This window comes from Suncus etruscus, chromosome 19 (assembly GCF_024139225.1).
Source record: "Suncus etruscus isolate mSunEtr1 chromosome 19, mSunEtr1.pri.cur, whole genome shotgun sequence".
NCBI lineage: Eukaryota > Metazoa > Chordata > Mammalia > Eulipotyphla > Soricidae > Suncus > Suncus etruscus.
This window is the reverse complement of record NC_064866.1, coordinates 1,871,433-1,885,059: the sequence shown is the minus strand read 5'-3', so window position 1 is coordinate 1,885,059 and position 13,627 is coordinate 1,871,433. Positions and strand designations below refer to the sequence as shown.

The window sequence follows — 13,627 nt, the reverse complement described above, 5'->3', positions numbered from 1 at the left end:
TGGGGCCACACCTTGTGACACTCAGGGGTTAGTCCTGGCTATGCACTCAGAAATCACTCCTGGCTTGGGGGACCATATGGGACGTCGGGGGATTGAACCACAGTCCGTCCTAGGATACCACGTGCAAGGCAAAGGCTCTACTATTTGCGCCACTGCTCTGGGCCCCCAACAAAAGATTTTTTTTCTAAGCCAGAGGCTTAGAAAGAGACTAGAGCTTGGGAAGAGCTTTCCAGGCTACTAGTGGCAGCATCTCATCTTCCTCGAGTTTGACTGCGGGAAAGACCAGTCCCCCCAGAAAAAGCAGCAGATCCTAGATGCCCACTCTGGCCTCTCCCCACCAATTTAGAGCCAAGGATCCCTGCATCACCTACACTCACTATACACAAATGCAGCCGAGGTTCCTCCTGCTGGGCCACAGGGCAGCCTAGTGGTTGCATCCTGGCTCAGCACAATCCTCCCTGTTGGTTCACCAGCCTAACCCTTATCCACAGGGCCCCCACGGAAGTGCTGAGTGAGGCTCTGAAAGAAAATCGGGTCGAGGAGTGACGAAGATGAGCAGGGGGAGGAGAGTCTGGGACCTTAGGGGGGCATTCGGAGTGGCGAAGGTAGCCTCACAAAGGGGCCTGTGGAATGGACTGTCCTCCAGACACAGGCCGAGAAACTCTATAGAGGGGCCAGAGAGAGATTGTAGGGATCAGGGTGTTTGCCTTGCATGCAAGAAACCCAGGTTCGATCCTAGGCACCACTTCCTGAGCCTGCCAAGAGTAAGCCCTGAGCACAGTCAACTATATCCCACCCCACCACAGAGAGAGAGAGAGAGAGAGAGAGAGAGAGAGAGAGAGAGAGAGAGAGAGAGAGAGGGAGAGAGAAAGAAATATATTCTATGTAGAAGGGGCTGGAGCCATAGCACATTAGCACAGCGGTAGGGTGTTTGCCTTGTATGCAGTCAACCCAAGATAGACACAGGTTCAATTCCCAGCATCCCATATGGTCCCCCAAGCCAGGAGCGATTTCTGAGCGCATAGCCAGGAGTAACCCCTGAGTGTCACCAGGTTTGACCAAAAAAAGAAAGAAAGAAGAAAAAGGAAGGAAGGAAGGAAGGAAGGAAGGAAGGAAGGAAGGAAGGAAGGAAGGAAGGAAGGAAGGAAGGACGGAAGGAAGGAAGGAAGGAAGGAAGGAAGGAGGAGGGAAGGAAGGAAGGAAGGAGGGAAGGAAGGAGGAAAGGGAGGGAGGGAAGGGAGGGAGGGAAGGAAGGAAGAAAATAAGGAAGGAAGGAAAGAAGGAAGGAAGGAGGGAAGAAAGAAAGAAAGAAAGAAAGAAAGAAAGAAAGAAAGAAAGAAAGAAAGAAAGAAAAGAAAGAAAAGGAAAGAAAGAAAGAAAGAAAGAAAGAAGAAGAAAGAAAAGAAAAGAAAAGAAAGAAGAAAGAAAGAAAGAAAGAGAGAGAAAGAAAGAAAGAAAGAAGAAAGAAAGAAGAAAGAATAAGAAAGAAAGAAAGAAAGAAAGAAAGAAAGAAAGAAAGAAAGAAAAAAGAAAGAAAAAGAAAGGAAAGAAAGAAATGAAAAGAAAGAAAGAAAGAAAGAAAAGAAAGGAAAGAAAGAAAGAAAGAAAGAAGAAAGAAAGAAAGAAGAAAGAAAAGAAAGAAAGAAGAAGAAAGAAAAAGAAAGAAAGAAAGAAAGACTCAAAGATCTGTGGCCAAAGTGTCTTGTTTGCACCCTGACAGCCCTGTATCTACTGATGACTTGGGACAAATTACTGCCCCTCTTTTGTCACTCACTGGCCTCCAAAATGGAATCAGAATGATCCTTACACCCTAGATAGAATCTGTGGGGATTAGCACAACCACAGAACACACTCTACTTTTTAGCAGGCAGGACAGCGACGGCCACTAACCCCACCATCATTGCAAATCAAATTTGATTCCTATGACACTTTCTGGAAGACAGTCCTGCTGTCTTCCAGGAATGTGAGCTTATGTCTGACGCTAGCCCGGACCCAGGACATATGTGTTTGCAGGGAAGACATGCTTATGGAGGCATGTGCTCCATGGTCTGGCAGCACGGTACTGTCCTGGGCAAACACATCATCTGGAAACACCTTTACCCTGTAGCAATGGCCTGGGTCTAAAATTGGGCTGATGGAAGGGAGCAGAGAGGAGAGGATCCCCAAGCTCCTGAGTACCCCCAGCCAGTAGAGTGGAAACAGCTTTGACTGTGGCTGTCAATTGTGGTTTTGGAATTTTCCTACACCCCCTGTGAAGAGTTACCCCGCCCTCCCACTCTGCCCCCGGCCCCAGATTGGCCACTTGGGGCGCCTGTCATCCTGCCACTGCACCCCAGGGGGTGGAGTTGGGGGTGTCACTAGGCCACCTGTGTAGAGCAGAGCTCAAACCCCCCCCCCTCGCAGAAGCGCTGGGAGAGACCTAGGTACAGAGCTGTGGGTTGAAGTGACACAGAGAAGACCTCACCCCCACCCCACTGCCACCTGCCTTCCATCCCTGGACCAGTCTCTGCTGACAAGGACAGGGAGTGTCCAAGCTAATCATGAGAAGTAAGTGACGGGGCCACTGGAAGCGGGGTACCTGGCCCTGAACCCTATGGAGAGGCAGAAGTCTTGGGAACAGAGTGAGCCAAAGCTGGAAGCTCTTCCGGGTCAAGGTGAAGGTTAAGGGTAGCCAGGGGGCTATGGGGATCTCATCTCCTGGACAGACAATTTCTCAGAGCAATTCTCTTTTGAAGCAGCGGGCCTAGTGAGGGACACCCCGAGTTCTGAGTTCCAAAGGTATGTGAGGGCCCTAGAGTCCTTCACTGCCTTATTCCACAAAGAGGTAGAGAATAGAGAATGGAGAATGGAGCTGGTGGACTTGGATGGACTGAGATAGCCTCCAGGACCTACATCATTCCCTGTTATCTGCCTCTACCATGCTGGAGAGAAGATGGGAAAGACTAGGGGAGCACGGAGAAATGGCTTGGGGTGACCAGGCAGAGGGAACAGAACTCTTGGCCTCCGATCTCCCGAGCAAATGCTGAAACCAATGGGATACATGAAGTGCTGTGTGTGATTCTGTGCACGAATGAGCGTGCTTGCATGTATGCATATTCGTGATTTTCCTGGGTCCCCTTGCCCGTTCCCTAAAGGTACTGGGGTACTGAAGAAGAAGGGAACACAGACCCTCCAGCATCAGCACCGCCATGGGCCGACAGTGGGTAGGCCGATGTCTGGGGTTCCTGTACTTTCTCCTCATGAGCACGCCTGTTTTTCTGTAGAGAAGCCAGAGGATCTGGGCTGAGGAGGAAAAGGGAAGCTTTGTGCCCCTGTGGCCTGAAGCCATCCCAGGCCAGCTCAGGGCCTTCCCACAGACCACAGAAAGGGGGTCCTGGTGGGCCCTGGAAAGACCCACGAGTTTCTGGTCACTCGGCAGCTGTGTCACCTTGACCGCCCCGTCAGATCCTGCTCTCTTTCCCTGTAGAGCCATGAGGTTGATTTTATTTCAGTTTGTTTAATTTGGGGCCACACTCTGTGATGCTCAGGAGTAATTCCTGTCTCTGCACTCAGGAATTACTCCTGGGATGTTTAGGAAACCAAATGGGACGCTGGGGATTGAACCCCAGCTCAGTCACATGCAAGGCAAGTGTCCTACCTGCTGTACTATCTTTTCAGCTCCACGATACTGAATTTATTTGAGAATAGGGGGGTTGGGGCCACACCCGTTGATGCTCAGGGGTTCCTCCTGGCTATGTGCTCAGAAATCACTCCTAGCTTGGGGGGACCATATGGGACGCTGGGGGATCAAACCGTGGTTCATCCTAGGCTAGCGCTTGCAAGGCAGATGCCTTACCTCTATCGCCACCACTCCTGCCCCACAATGTTGAATTTAAAGTAAAAACCAACAGCAGAAAGACTCATGGTTCCATGAGCCCAAAACGCAGGAGAGCCCTATTCTGGCTAGGTTCCCCAGACAGGGGAGGAAGCTCAGATCTCCTGGGAACAGGGAGACACCCCTCTGGGAATCGATCTTCATGGTCCACCTCACCCAAAAAAGATGCCAGAACCTGCACAGGGCTGGGTGAGAGGAACCAAATGAACGCAAAGGGTTCAAGGGCCGAAGTTCCTCCCATCTTCTTCCCTCAGCAAACACACCTCGACAACAGGCCTTCCAGAAATGGTCCTGGTATCCCCTGTCCACCTTAGGCAGCCATGTCTGGGAAATAGAGTCTGATGAGAACTGAGGGACATCTGGGGTTGTGCCTAATCCCTTAATCTGGGGGTTCTACCCCATGCCAGTGGGCAACAGAGGTGTCTGTCTCCTTTCAGCACAGGCCTATCCCACCTTGCCTGGTGAGGCCCCACCATAATAATGTCCCTGCCCAAGGCTGGTATAAACTAGAGTTCCTGGGGCTTTATGCTGCTGTAGTCTTAGAGACCAAGGTCACACACATACAGCAAAAACAGGCCCAGAGATCCAGAGAGAAGTAGAGTTCACTCTCAGCCAAGGGCAGGGAGAAAGAGGGAGAAAGTAGAATGGAGTGGAGCTGGAGAAAACTCCCAGGCACCAAAGCACTAAGAGGAGCCCCTGGGGAACCAAGGTGGGTAGAGAGAAGGACGAACAGGAATGGAAACTGGCAGCCCAGGAGAGCCAAGAGAAGGGCCGGGAGGGCCGGGGTGGCAGAGGAATGAAGATTTGGATGCTCCCTACACCCTGACCTAGTGTGCCCAAGTGATAGAATATCTACAACCCAGATAGACTCAGAAGTGACAGATGAGGCAGTCAGGGTGAAAGGCAGGGGCATCAGGGCCTATCACAGTGCTGGATAAAGAGGCATGAGGGGTGGTGGGCCCACAAATGCCAGGGGCTCTTTCCCCTCCCCACCCCTTCCCCTATACTTCTTTTACTCCAGGTGGTCCCAGCACCCACCCACCCCAGGACAAGGCACACTTCCTCAGGCCCTGGCTCAAGCAGGAAGGCCAGACTTGGTTCCCTAAGCTCTTTCCAAGAACGTCAACATAGGCTCTCAGGTCCCCAATAGTGTCCCCTTTCTTTTCTGTTTTTGTTTTACGTTGTTTTTGTTTTGGTTTGGTTTTGGGTCACACCCGGCAGCACTCAGGGGGTTACTCCTGGCTCTACGCTCAGAAATCGCCCCTGGCAGGCACAGGGGACCATATGGGATGCCGGGATTCAAACCACTGACCTTCTACATGCAAGGCAAATGCCTTACCTCCATGCTATCTCTCTGGCCCCTTTCTTTTCTTTTGTACATACTTCTTATTGTGACCAATGTGAATTAGAAGTCTTTCACAGTTATATTTAAGGTATAAAGTGACAGTGAAACAGGGCCATTCCCACCACCAGTGTAGACCTGCCTCTGCCACTCTTCCTAGCATACTTCCACCATTCTTTCCAGTATGTATGCCATACCTCCACCCTTAGCCCCCTGGACTGCTAGTGTAACAGGTCCCCTTGGTGTGTAGCTTGTTATAGATTGGGGGAGTCTTGATTCTCTTGTCGTTGACTTTGGGTTTGGTGTTTTGGTCTGATCATTTTTTATTTCCATTCAATGTTCATGCGACTGTTTGCTCCTGATACCATCCACTTCTTCCCCCCCCCCTCAATTTGTGAGGCAAAACAAGATGATTCAAGTTCTATGGTTCTGTTGGGAATAAAGGAGGGAAGAAAGGAGAGAAAGAAAAAAAGAGAAGAAAGAAAGAAAGAAAGAAAGAAAGAAAGAAAGAAAGAAAGAAAGAAAGAAAGAAAGAAAGAAAGAAAGAAAGAAAGAAAGAAAGAGAAAGAGAGAGAAAGAGAGAGAATGAAAGAATGATAGAAAAAAGAAAGAAAGAAAGGAAGGAAGGAAGGAAGGAAGGAAGGAAGGAAGGAAGGAAGGAAGGAAGGAAGGAAGAAGGAAGGAAGGAAGGAAGGAAGGAAGGAAGGAAAGAAAGAAGAAAGAGAGAAAGAAAGAAAGAAAGAAAGAAAGAAAGAAAGAAAGAAAGAAAGAAGAAAGAAAGAAAGAAAGAAAGAAAGAAAGAAAGAAAGAAAGAAAGAAAGAAAGAAAGAAAGAAAGAAAGAAAGAAAGAAAGAAAGAAAGAAGAAAGAAAAAAGAAAGAAAGAAAGAAAGAAAGAAAGAAAGAAAGAAAGAAAGAAAGAAAGAAAGAAAAAAGAAAGAAAGAAAGAAAGAAAGAAAAGAAAGAAAGAAAGAAAGAAAGAAAGAAAGAAAGAGAGAAAGAAAGAGAAAGAAAGAAAAAAGAAAGAAAGAAAGAAAGAAAGAAAAAAGAGAGAAAAAGAAAGTAAAGAAAGAAAGAAAAAAGAAAGAAAGAAAGAAAGAAAGAAAGAAAAAAAGAAAGAAGGAAAGAAGAAAAAGAAAGTAAAGAAAGAAAGAAAAAAGAAAGAAAGAAAGAAAGAAAGAAAGAAAGCTGGGAGGGGTCCATCTAGGCTAGGGGCTCAATATCAATTTAGTGTCCCCTTCCTTTTTTTGTTTTTGTTTTTGGGTCACACCCAACAGTGCTCAGGGCTACTCCTGACCATATGGGATGCTGGGATTCGAACCATTGTCCTTCTGCCTGCAAAGCAAATGCCCTACCGCTGTGCTATTTCTCCGGCCCCCATAGTGTCCCCTTTCAAAGTGCAAAGCTCCAGAGCTCCTACAGGATACAGTGAGCTCAGAAGGAGGGGATATCTATGTTTATTTTGGGGTGAAGAGGCAAGAAAAGGCTCCTTGGCACAACTGGAGGTGGGCAGCCCTGGAGAACAGCAAGATAATGAGCATTTCGAGGCCATGCTACCGGCAGGCTGAGGAATCAGACTGCTTCTCTGGCTTTTGGGGTTCACCCTTCATGTTTCCTCCTGTGATTCATCTCTCCCCATTCAGGCCTGTTTTTTGCCCAGTTCTGCTATTTCCCTCCCTCCTGCCATCCCGTCCCAGACTGTGGGGGTGGTGGGGGCGACAGGAGGGGGTTCTGGTGACTGGCTGTCTTTGATGCTTTTTCAAAACCCCAGACTGTCCCTCGCCCACCTGAGTTTTAGCTTTTCTGCTTTCTCAGCCCTGGGATCTGGCATCTCAGCAGAAAACAGAGCCGAGCTGGGCTGGGCTGGGAGGGACGATCTGCCCCTCTTGGTCTCCCACCCCCGAACTGGCAGCCCCCCCTGTGGTCTCTGGGCTTGCAGAAGCTGCGGGAACTGAGGAAGGAGCGAGGTTGGTGGGAGGCTGGGGTACACAGGGCCTGTGGTCTCTGTGGGGGGGAAGGACTGAGAGTTGGGGCTGTGGTGAGGGGCCCCAAGCTAAGAAAAGAGATGCATTCCTCTCTGCCTTGCTCCCCTCAAGGAGACCAGGGCGTACCCCAAGTTGTGGGCAAGCTCTTCCTCCAGGGCCTTAAAAATCTGCACGGACCCCAGTAGAAAGGAAGGGAGAGAGGCACAGACATAGTCTCTGTAGTCAATCTACCTGATTTTAGGGGTTTCCCCGAGCCCCCTTTTTAGGAAAAGCCCCTCTCTTTTTCATGTTCCCCCTCTCCTCTTATCTCACAATTCTCAGTGTGTTTTGTTTGGGGCCACACCCAGTGTTCAAGGCTTACTCCTCGCTCTGTGCTCAGGCATCACACCTAGCAGGATTTAGGGGCCAATGGGGTGTCAGAGATGGTACTTGGGTCTGCCACATGCTGGCAAGCACCCTAACCACTGTGCTATATCTCCAGCCCCACAATTTCCTATCTTTTGTGGAAACAAGATAATGTATTAAGCAATCATCTTTTGGCCATACTCGGCAATGCTTGAGGCTCTCTCTTAACTCTTGGGGTCCCCCGTGTGATGCTGAAGACGGAACCCGAGTTGGTTGCAGGTAGAGCCAGTGCCTGCCTTTCCCACTTTCCTATCTCCGGGTCCTCCTTGCTGCTACGTTTGGCCAACTCAGCTATGTAGATTATTGACAGAAAGGGACTCTGGCATTTGATTCCAAGACAAAGGTGCCACCTAGCTGAATAACCTTAGTCCCCACGTAGCTCGCTCTGTCATCTCCTGCATAAAACAGGGGCCCCTCACTGCCCTATATTCTCTCATGATGGCCAAGTGGAAAGGGAGTGAAAATTGGAGTCAGAATGTGACCCCTTCCGTGAGTGCCCACTGGAGAAAAGAAAGGACAGAGAAGGAGGCGAGGTGGAGCTAGAAACGGCGAGAGTTCCTCTGTTAGGAACCTACCTCTCTGATGCGGGGGGTTGAGGAACCCCTCGAGTTGCTCTGCCACTTCCGCTCTGTGGCGCAGGGCACCTGGACGGGCCTCGAGCGGGCTTCCCCAGCTGGGAGCTGGCCAGGCCTGGAGGCATTCACAGAATGCTATCAATGGATCTCACAGCTGCAGCGGTGTCACAGAACCACACATATGTACATGTTTACACACACACACACACACACACACACACACATGGGACACCATATGCATATACAGGATACCACATGCATTTACACACAGGACACCACACACATGCACACATTCATGACACATGGGACAGCACACACCTACTAAACATGCAAAGACACACATATGCTCACAAATACACTCCCATGCCTTCCCTCTACTATATTTCCTCACAGAGGAGGTCCCTCTTGGATCCTCTCCCCTCCCTGGGAATCCTTCAAGCTTGGAAGCAAGTAATGGATGCAATTCTTCTCCCCAGAGCTGAAGAAGGGCCAAATGTCCCTGGTGACACTTTGTGAAATGACAAAGGAACAAGGGAAGTCATACTAGGAGCCACCTGGTAGGGGAGTCCTTCTCTCTACTGGAAGTGCATCTGAGGCCTACTCAGAAAGTCTCGCAAGTGAATGGCACCCCAGATGCTGACAGAGACAGGGATGGAGCCAAGTGGGCATTGGCCATGTCAGGAAACAACCCAAGCCCCAAGCCATCTCCTCTCCTTTGGACCTAGAGTTTCCTGCTCTGGGCTTCAGGACCTGAAAGGGAGTGAGGAGGAAGAAAGCAAAGTTGTCTCCCAAAGAAAGCGACGAGAGCCAGACTCAGGGTTGAGGCAGACTGCTGTGGGAGCCCCAGAGGCTGAGGGGAGCCCAGAGCTTCCTGACCTTTGCTTGGTTCGAGTTCCTGGCACTGGCAGGCCCATCACTGCTAAGTTCCTGGCAGGCCAGACTCCCGGGCCACGGTCTGAGTAATCCTGTGATTACTCAACTTCCCTCCCACCCTGAGTTCCCACCAGTGGCTGCCTGCCTCCAGGGCCCGGGAGCTCCCTCCACAGATGTGAGACGGCTTGCTGGAACATTCTTGCTCAGTTCTGGGTAGAGAGCAGACAAGGGGGCACAGGTGGCAGGGAAGGAGAGAGGCAAAGGATATGAGGGCTTGAAAGTGCAGGCAACCAAATGGAAGGTTCAAGGACAGAGGTCAGGGTTAGCTTCACTTAGGGAAGATGGAAGAGCACAGAGTGCAGGCAAGACCAGGGATGGAGTGAGGGGGGGGGGGGGGTGCCAGGGAGCCAAGGAGAACTAAGATGGAGCTACTGGCAATGGGGAGGGTGGGGCTGTGTGTCCCAGTACCCACTATAGATATAGAAGTCCAGACCATTGATGCCATCATCAGGGGCCAGCTCACTTGTGCTTGAGTCTGAAGGACGAACCCCCAGAGCTTCATATCAGTGGTTTCTTTGTTGAACCCCCTAGAATCTCAACCCTTTTTCTGATTCTCTTCTAGTCCTTACAGAGCAGCAGGAGGCCTCCCCACAAGGAATACTGGTGGGGGACCTAGGCAGAGTTGAGGGTGCTTATCATTCTCAAAGATTTTCTGTTCCCTGCTCTTCTTGGCAGCAGGAACTGAAGGAGAGTTTGCCTCACCTCCATTTTATTCCCTCCGCACTATGGTCTGAGAAAGCAGCAGACTCCATTCTTCTAAGGGCTTTGCGTAGTCTAGCCCACTGCTTTCCCAATTTTGTGCCCCGAAACTATCACTCCTCAGGCTGTCTCTTCTAGGGGTACCTGGAAGCCTCCATCAGAACTCCATCGTTTCCTTACATGGTCAAACAAGTGAGATGGGAGAAGAGAGGGAAGTCTGGAAGAGAAAGAGAACCAAGGGATTGAATTGGGTACCTGGCAGAAGGTTGAGAGAGCACCCACAAATTTCAGCTTGTTCAGCTTCTTTGGTTATCTTTTGGTTCTGGGGCCACACCTGGCGGTGCTCAGGGATTACTCCTGGCTCTGCACTCGGGAATCGGGTTTGGGGGACTTTATTGGGTGTTGGGGATCCAACCCATGTTGGCTACATGTGAGGCAAATGCTCTATTCACTGTGCTATCAATCCGGTTGCTTTGCTCAGGTTATTTATGTCTCTGTGTCCTTGCCTGGGTCATCAGGGGGGATCAAAGTCGTGTGGCCTGTCCACGATGATGGATGCACATGGAACAATGTGACTTGTGCCCCACCTGAGCAGTGGAGCAAGACCATGAAGCTCACAGCTGCCCACGATCCTTGGTGGAAGTATTGGGAACTCACAGAGGCTGTCTTTGCCTCTCCCCCACCCTTTCCCCCCAGCCCTGGAAAGTTTTTCTTCTTGGTAACCCTAAGAGCAAAGAGGGGGGGAAACCAACCTGGGTCACCCCCCAAAAAGAAGCCGGGGGAGGAGATTAGGCCAAGCCGCAGTGGGAACTCAGCCTCCCAGCCAGCAGCCAACCACAGGCCTACGCCTGTTCCCATCTCCAGGACCCACATCCGTGTGCGTGCATGTAAGCACGCCGACCACATGCTGGCCTGGACTCTGGCTCTGTCCTACACCTGACCCATGGCCTGCAGCCTCGATGGCCAATGTGACCAGTCAGGGAGGGCCACCTGCCATTGTGGAGCTGTAGGAGGATCCTAAAATAGTGGTCTGGAGTCAGTCAGAAATTCCAAGACCAGAGAGATAACACAGTGGTAGTGCTTTGCCTTGAATGTGACAGGCCCAGGAGGGACCTGGTTTAATTCCAGGCATCCCATATGGTCCCGATCCTGCCAGGGGTGATTTCTGAACTCAGAGCCCTGGGTGCCTCTGGGTGTGGCCCAAGAACCAATCAACCTATCAATCAGTCAATCAATGAAGTTTAAAAACAATTTAAAAAAAGAAAGAAAGAAAGAAAGAAAGAAAGAAAGAAAGAAAGAAAGAAAGAAAGAAAGAAAGAAGAAAGAAGAAAGAAAGAGAAAGAAAGAAAGAAAGAAAGAAAGGAAGAAAGAAAGAAAGAAAGAGAGAGAAAGAAGAAAGAAGAAAGAAAGAGAAAGAAAGAAAGAAAGAAAGAAAGAAAGAAAGAAAGAAAGAAAGAGAGAGAAAGAAGAAAGAAGAAAGAAAGAAAGAAAGAAAGAAAGAAAGAAAGAAAGAAAGAAAGAAGAAAGAAAGAAAGAAGAAGAAGAAAGAAAGAAAGAAAGAAAGAAAGAAAGAAAGAAAGAAAGAAAGAAAGAAAGAAAGAAAGAAAGAAGAAGAAAGAAAGAAAGAAAGAAGAAAGAAAGAAAGAAGAAGAAAGAAAGAAAGAAAGAAAGAAGAAAGAAAGAAAGAAAGAAAGAAAGAAAGAAAGAAAGAAAGAAGAAAGAAAGAAGAAATGAAAGAAAGAAAGAAAGAAAGAAGAAAGAAAGAAAGAAAGAAAGAAAGAAAGAAAGAAGAAGAAAGAAAGAAAGAAAGAAAGAAAAGAAGAAAGAAAGAAAGAAAGAAAGAAAGAAAGAAAGAAAGAAAGAAAGAAAGAAAGAAAGAAAGAAAGAAAGAAAGAAAGAAAGAAATTCCATGGCTTCTGAGTTGTTTTGTGGCGATACTCAGGGATTACTCCCGGCTTTGTGCTCAGGGCTACTCCTGGCAGGTTTGAGGAACTACATAGGAGGCACGGAATCAAATCCAGTTTCTGAGTGAGGGGGAACGAAAGATCTGAGACAGACATTGTCAGCCAGCAGCGAAGGACAGGCCACCACACCTCTGGGAGAAGTGTTTTTTGGGAGGTTCGAGGCCAGAGGTTAGGGTCAGCTTTTCTTCCTTTCCGCTGGCCACCTGTTGGGGGTGTGCCATATCTTCTCACCAGTCCCTCAAGTCTTTGGGGGAGTGGAAGTGGGGGGGTGTAGAGGAAGCCCCAGTGGCGGGAAGCAGGTGTCTGAAAAGAGGGGCTCCCAGTCCCTCACGGTGGTAGGGAGGCGATTGGAGCTTTTCAACTTGCAGGTGTCTCCCAGCAGCTGCCTTTGCCGCCTGAAGAGCACTTGCAATTACTTCCCCCCACCAAGAAAACGGCCCCCACAAGAAAACTTGCCCCCCCCCCCAAGAAAAAGGCCCCCACCTTCCATTTTGCAAGAGGAAACCAGCAAGTAGGGGAGGAGAGTGTCCCCAAGTCCCCAAACCTAGCCCACAGGCCTCACTCTTTTTGTTTGTTTTTGTTTTTTGTTTTTGTTTGGGGGTCACACCCAGCAGCACTCAGGGGTTCCTCCTGGATCTGCGCTCAGAAATCGCTCCTGGCAGGCTCGGGGGAGACTATATGAGATGCCGGGGATCAAACCCAGTTACATCCTGGGTCAGCTGCGTGCAAGGCCAGAGCCCTACCACCATGCTATCTCTTTGGCCCCATAAGCCTCACTCTCGTTCCTTCTCTCTTGCAGCCCAAATTGAAGTGATCCCTTGCAAAATCTGTGGAGACAAGTCGTCTGGGATTCATTACGGGGTCATCACTTGTGAGGGGTGCAAGGTCAGTGCTGTATGCATGGTCAAAGTTGGGTTTGGTGGCCCTGGGAGACTGGAGCCCCATCATCGTGTGTGTGTGTGTGTGTGTGTGTGTGTGTGTGTGTGTGTGTGTGTGTGTGTGTGTGTGTGTGTGTGTGTGTGTCTGTCTGTCTGTCTGTCTGTCTGTCTGTCATGGGGCGGTGATTGCTATCAGATCACTGTGAAACGGTGCGACTGGCACAGGCAGGTGGGCCTCAGTTGAGGCTCCATGACGTGAGGTGTCCATTGCCCCCCACAGGGCTTCTTCCGCAGAAGCCAGCACTGCAACGTGGCCTACTCCTGCACGCGCCAGCAGAATTGCCCCATCGACCGAACCAGCCGCAACCGATGCCAGCATTGCCGCCTGCAAAAATGCCTGGCTCTGGGCATGTCCAGGGACGGTGAGGCCAAGGATGGGTCCTGGGGGCATTCCCAGGGTGAGAGTTCCCCCAAAGTTCTCGCCCCACTCCGACAGCCTGGAGTCACTTTCATCTCCTATTACCTTCAGGACAAGCCCTCTTCTTCTGTCTCTGGGCAGCCCCCTGCTTGGGGCTTTCTCTCCCCAAGGCCCCCCCCCAGATGACCTCTTAGACCTTCCTGCCTCTGCACCCCTCCATCTTTCCCCTCTGCCCACACCTTTCTGCTCCCGTTTTTATTTGGAAGTGGAGCTGAAGCTGGGGACCAGTGAGACAAACCAGGAGGCCTGCAAGAAGGCCTGAAAGGGGGACTGCGACCATCCTGATGCCTTCTCAACCCCCACACCCCCTTTCTTCCCCTCTCCTGGTGCAGCCTGCCCCCTACACCACCACAAAGGTGGGGTTGGGGGGAGGCATGAGGGGAGCCAGAATGAGGGAGTCAGCACTTTTGGGTGTCCAAAAATAACAAGAGTGAAAGGAAACACGCAGGGGCTGTGCACCCCACACCTGGGAGGAGGGTGGGGGACCCAAAAGGCA

The 13,627-nt window shown here is 50.1% G+C and overlaps 1 protein-coding gene across 1 annotated transcript in view; it reads left to right on the top strand.

Annotated features, from left to right (window-relative positions):
• Positions 1-13,627, top strand: part of RORC (RAR related orphan receptor C) — a 33,052-nt gene that overhangs the window by 6,853 nt on the left and 12,572 nt on the right. Inside the window, exons 4-10 of the mRNA XM_049766000.1 lie at positions 3,135-3,199; positions 3,264-3,376; positions 7,030-7,181; positions 8,244-8,300; positions 10,676-10,698; positions 12,547-12,660; positions 12,934-13,075. Of these exons, the coding sequence (XP_049621957.1) occupies positions 3,135-3,199; positions 3,264-3,376; positions 7,030-7,181; positions 8,244-8,300; positions 10,676-10,698; positions 12,547-12,660; positions 12,934-13,075 (666 nt within the window). The remainder of the gene's footprint in view (positions 1-3,134; positions 3,200-3,263; positions 3,377-7,029; positions 7,182-8,243; positions 8,301-10,675; positions 10,699-12,546; positions 12,661-12,933; positions 13,076-13,627) is intronic.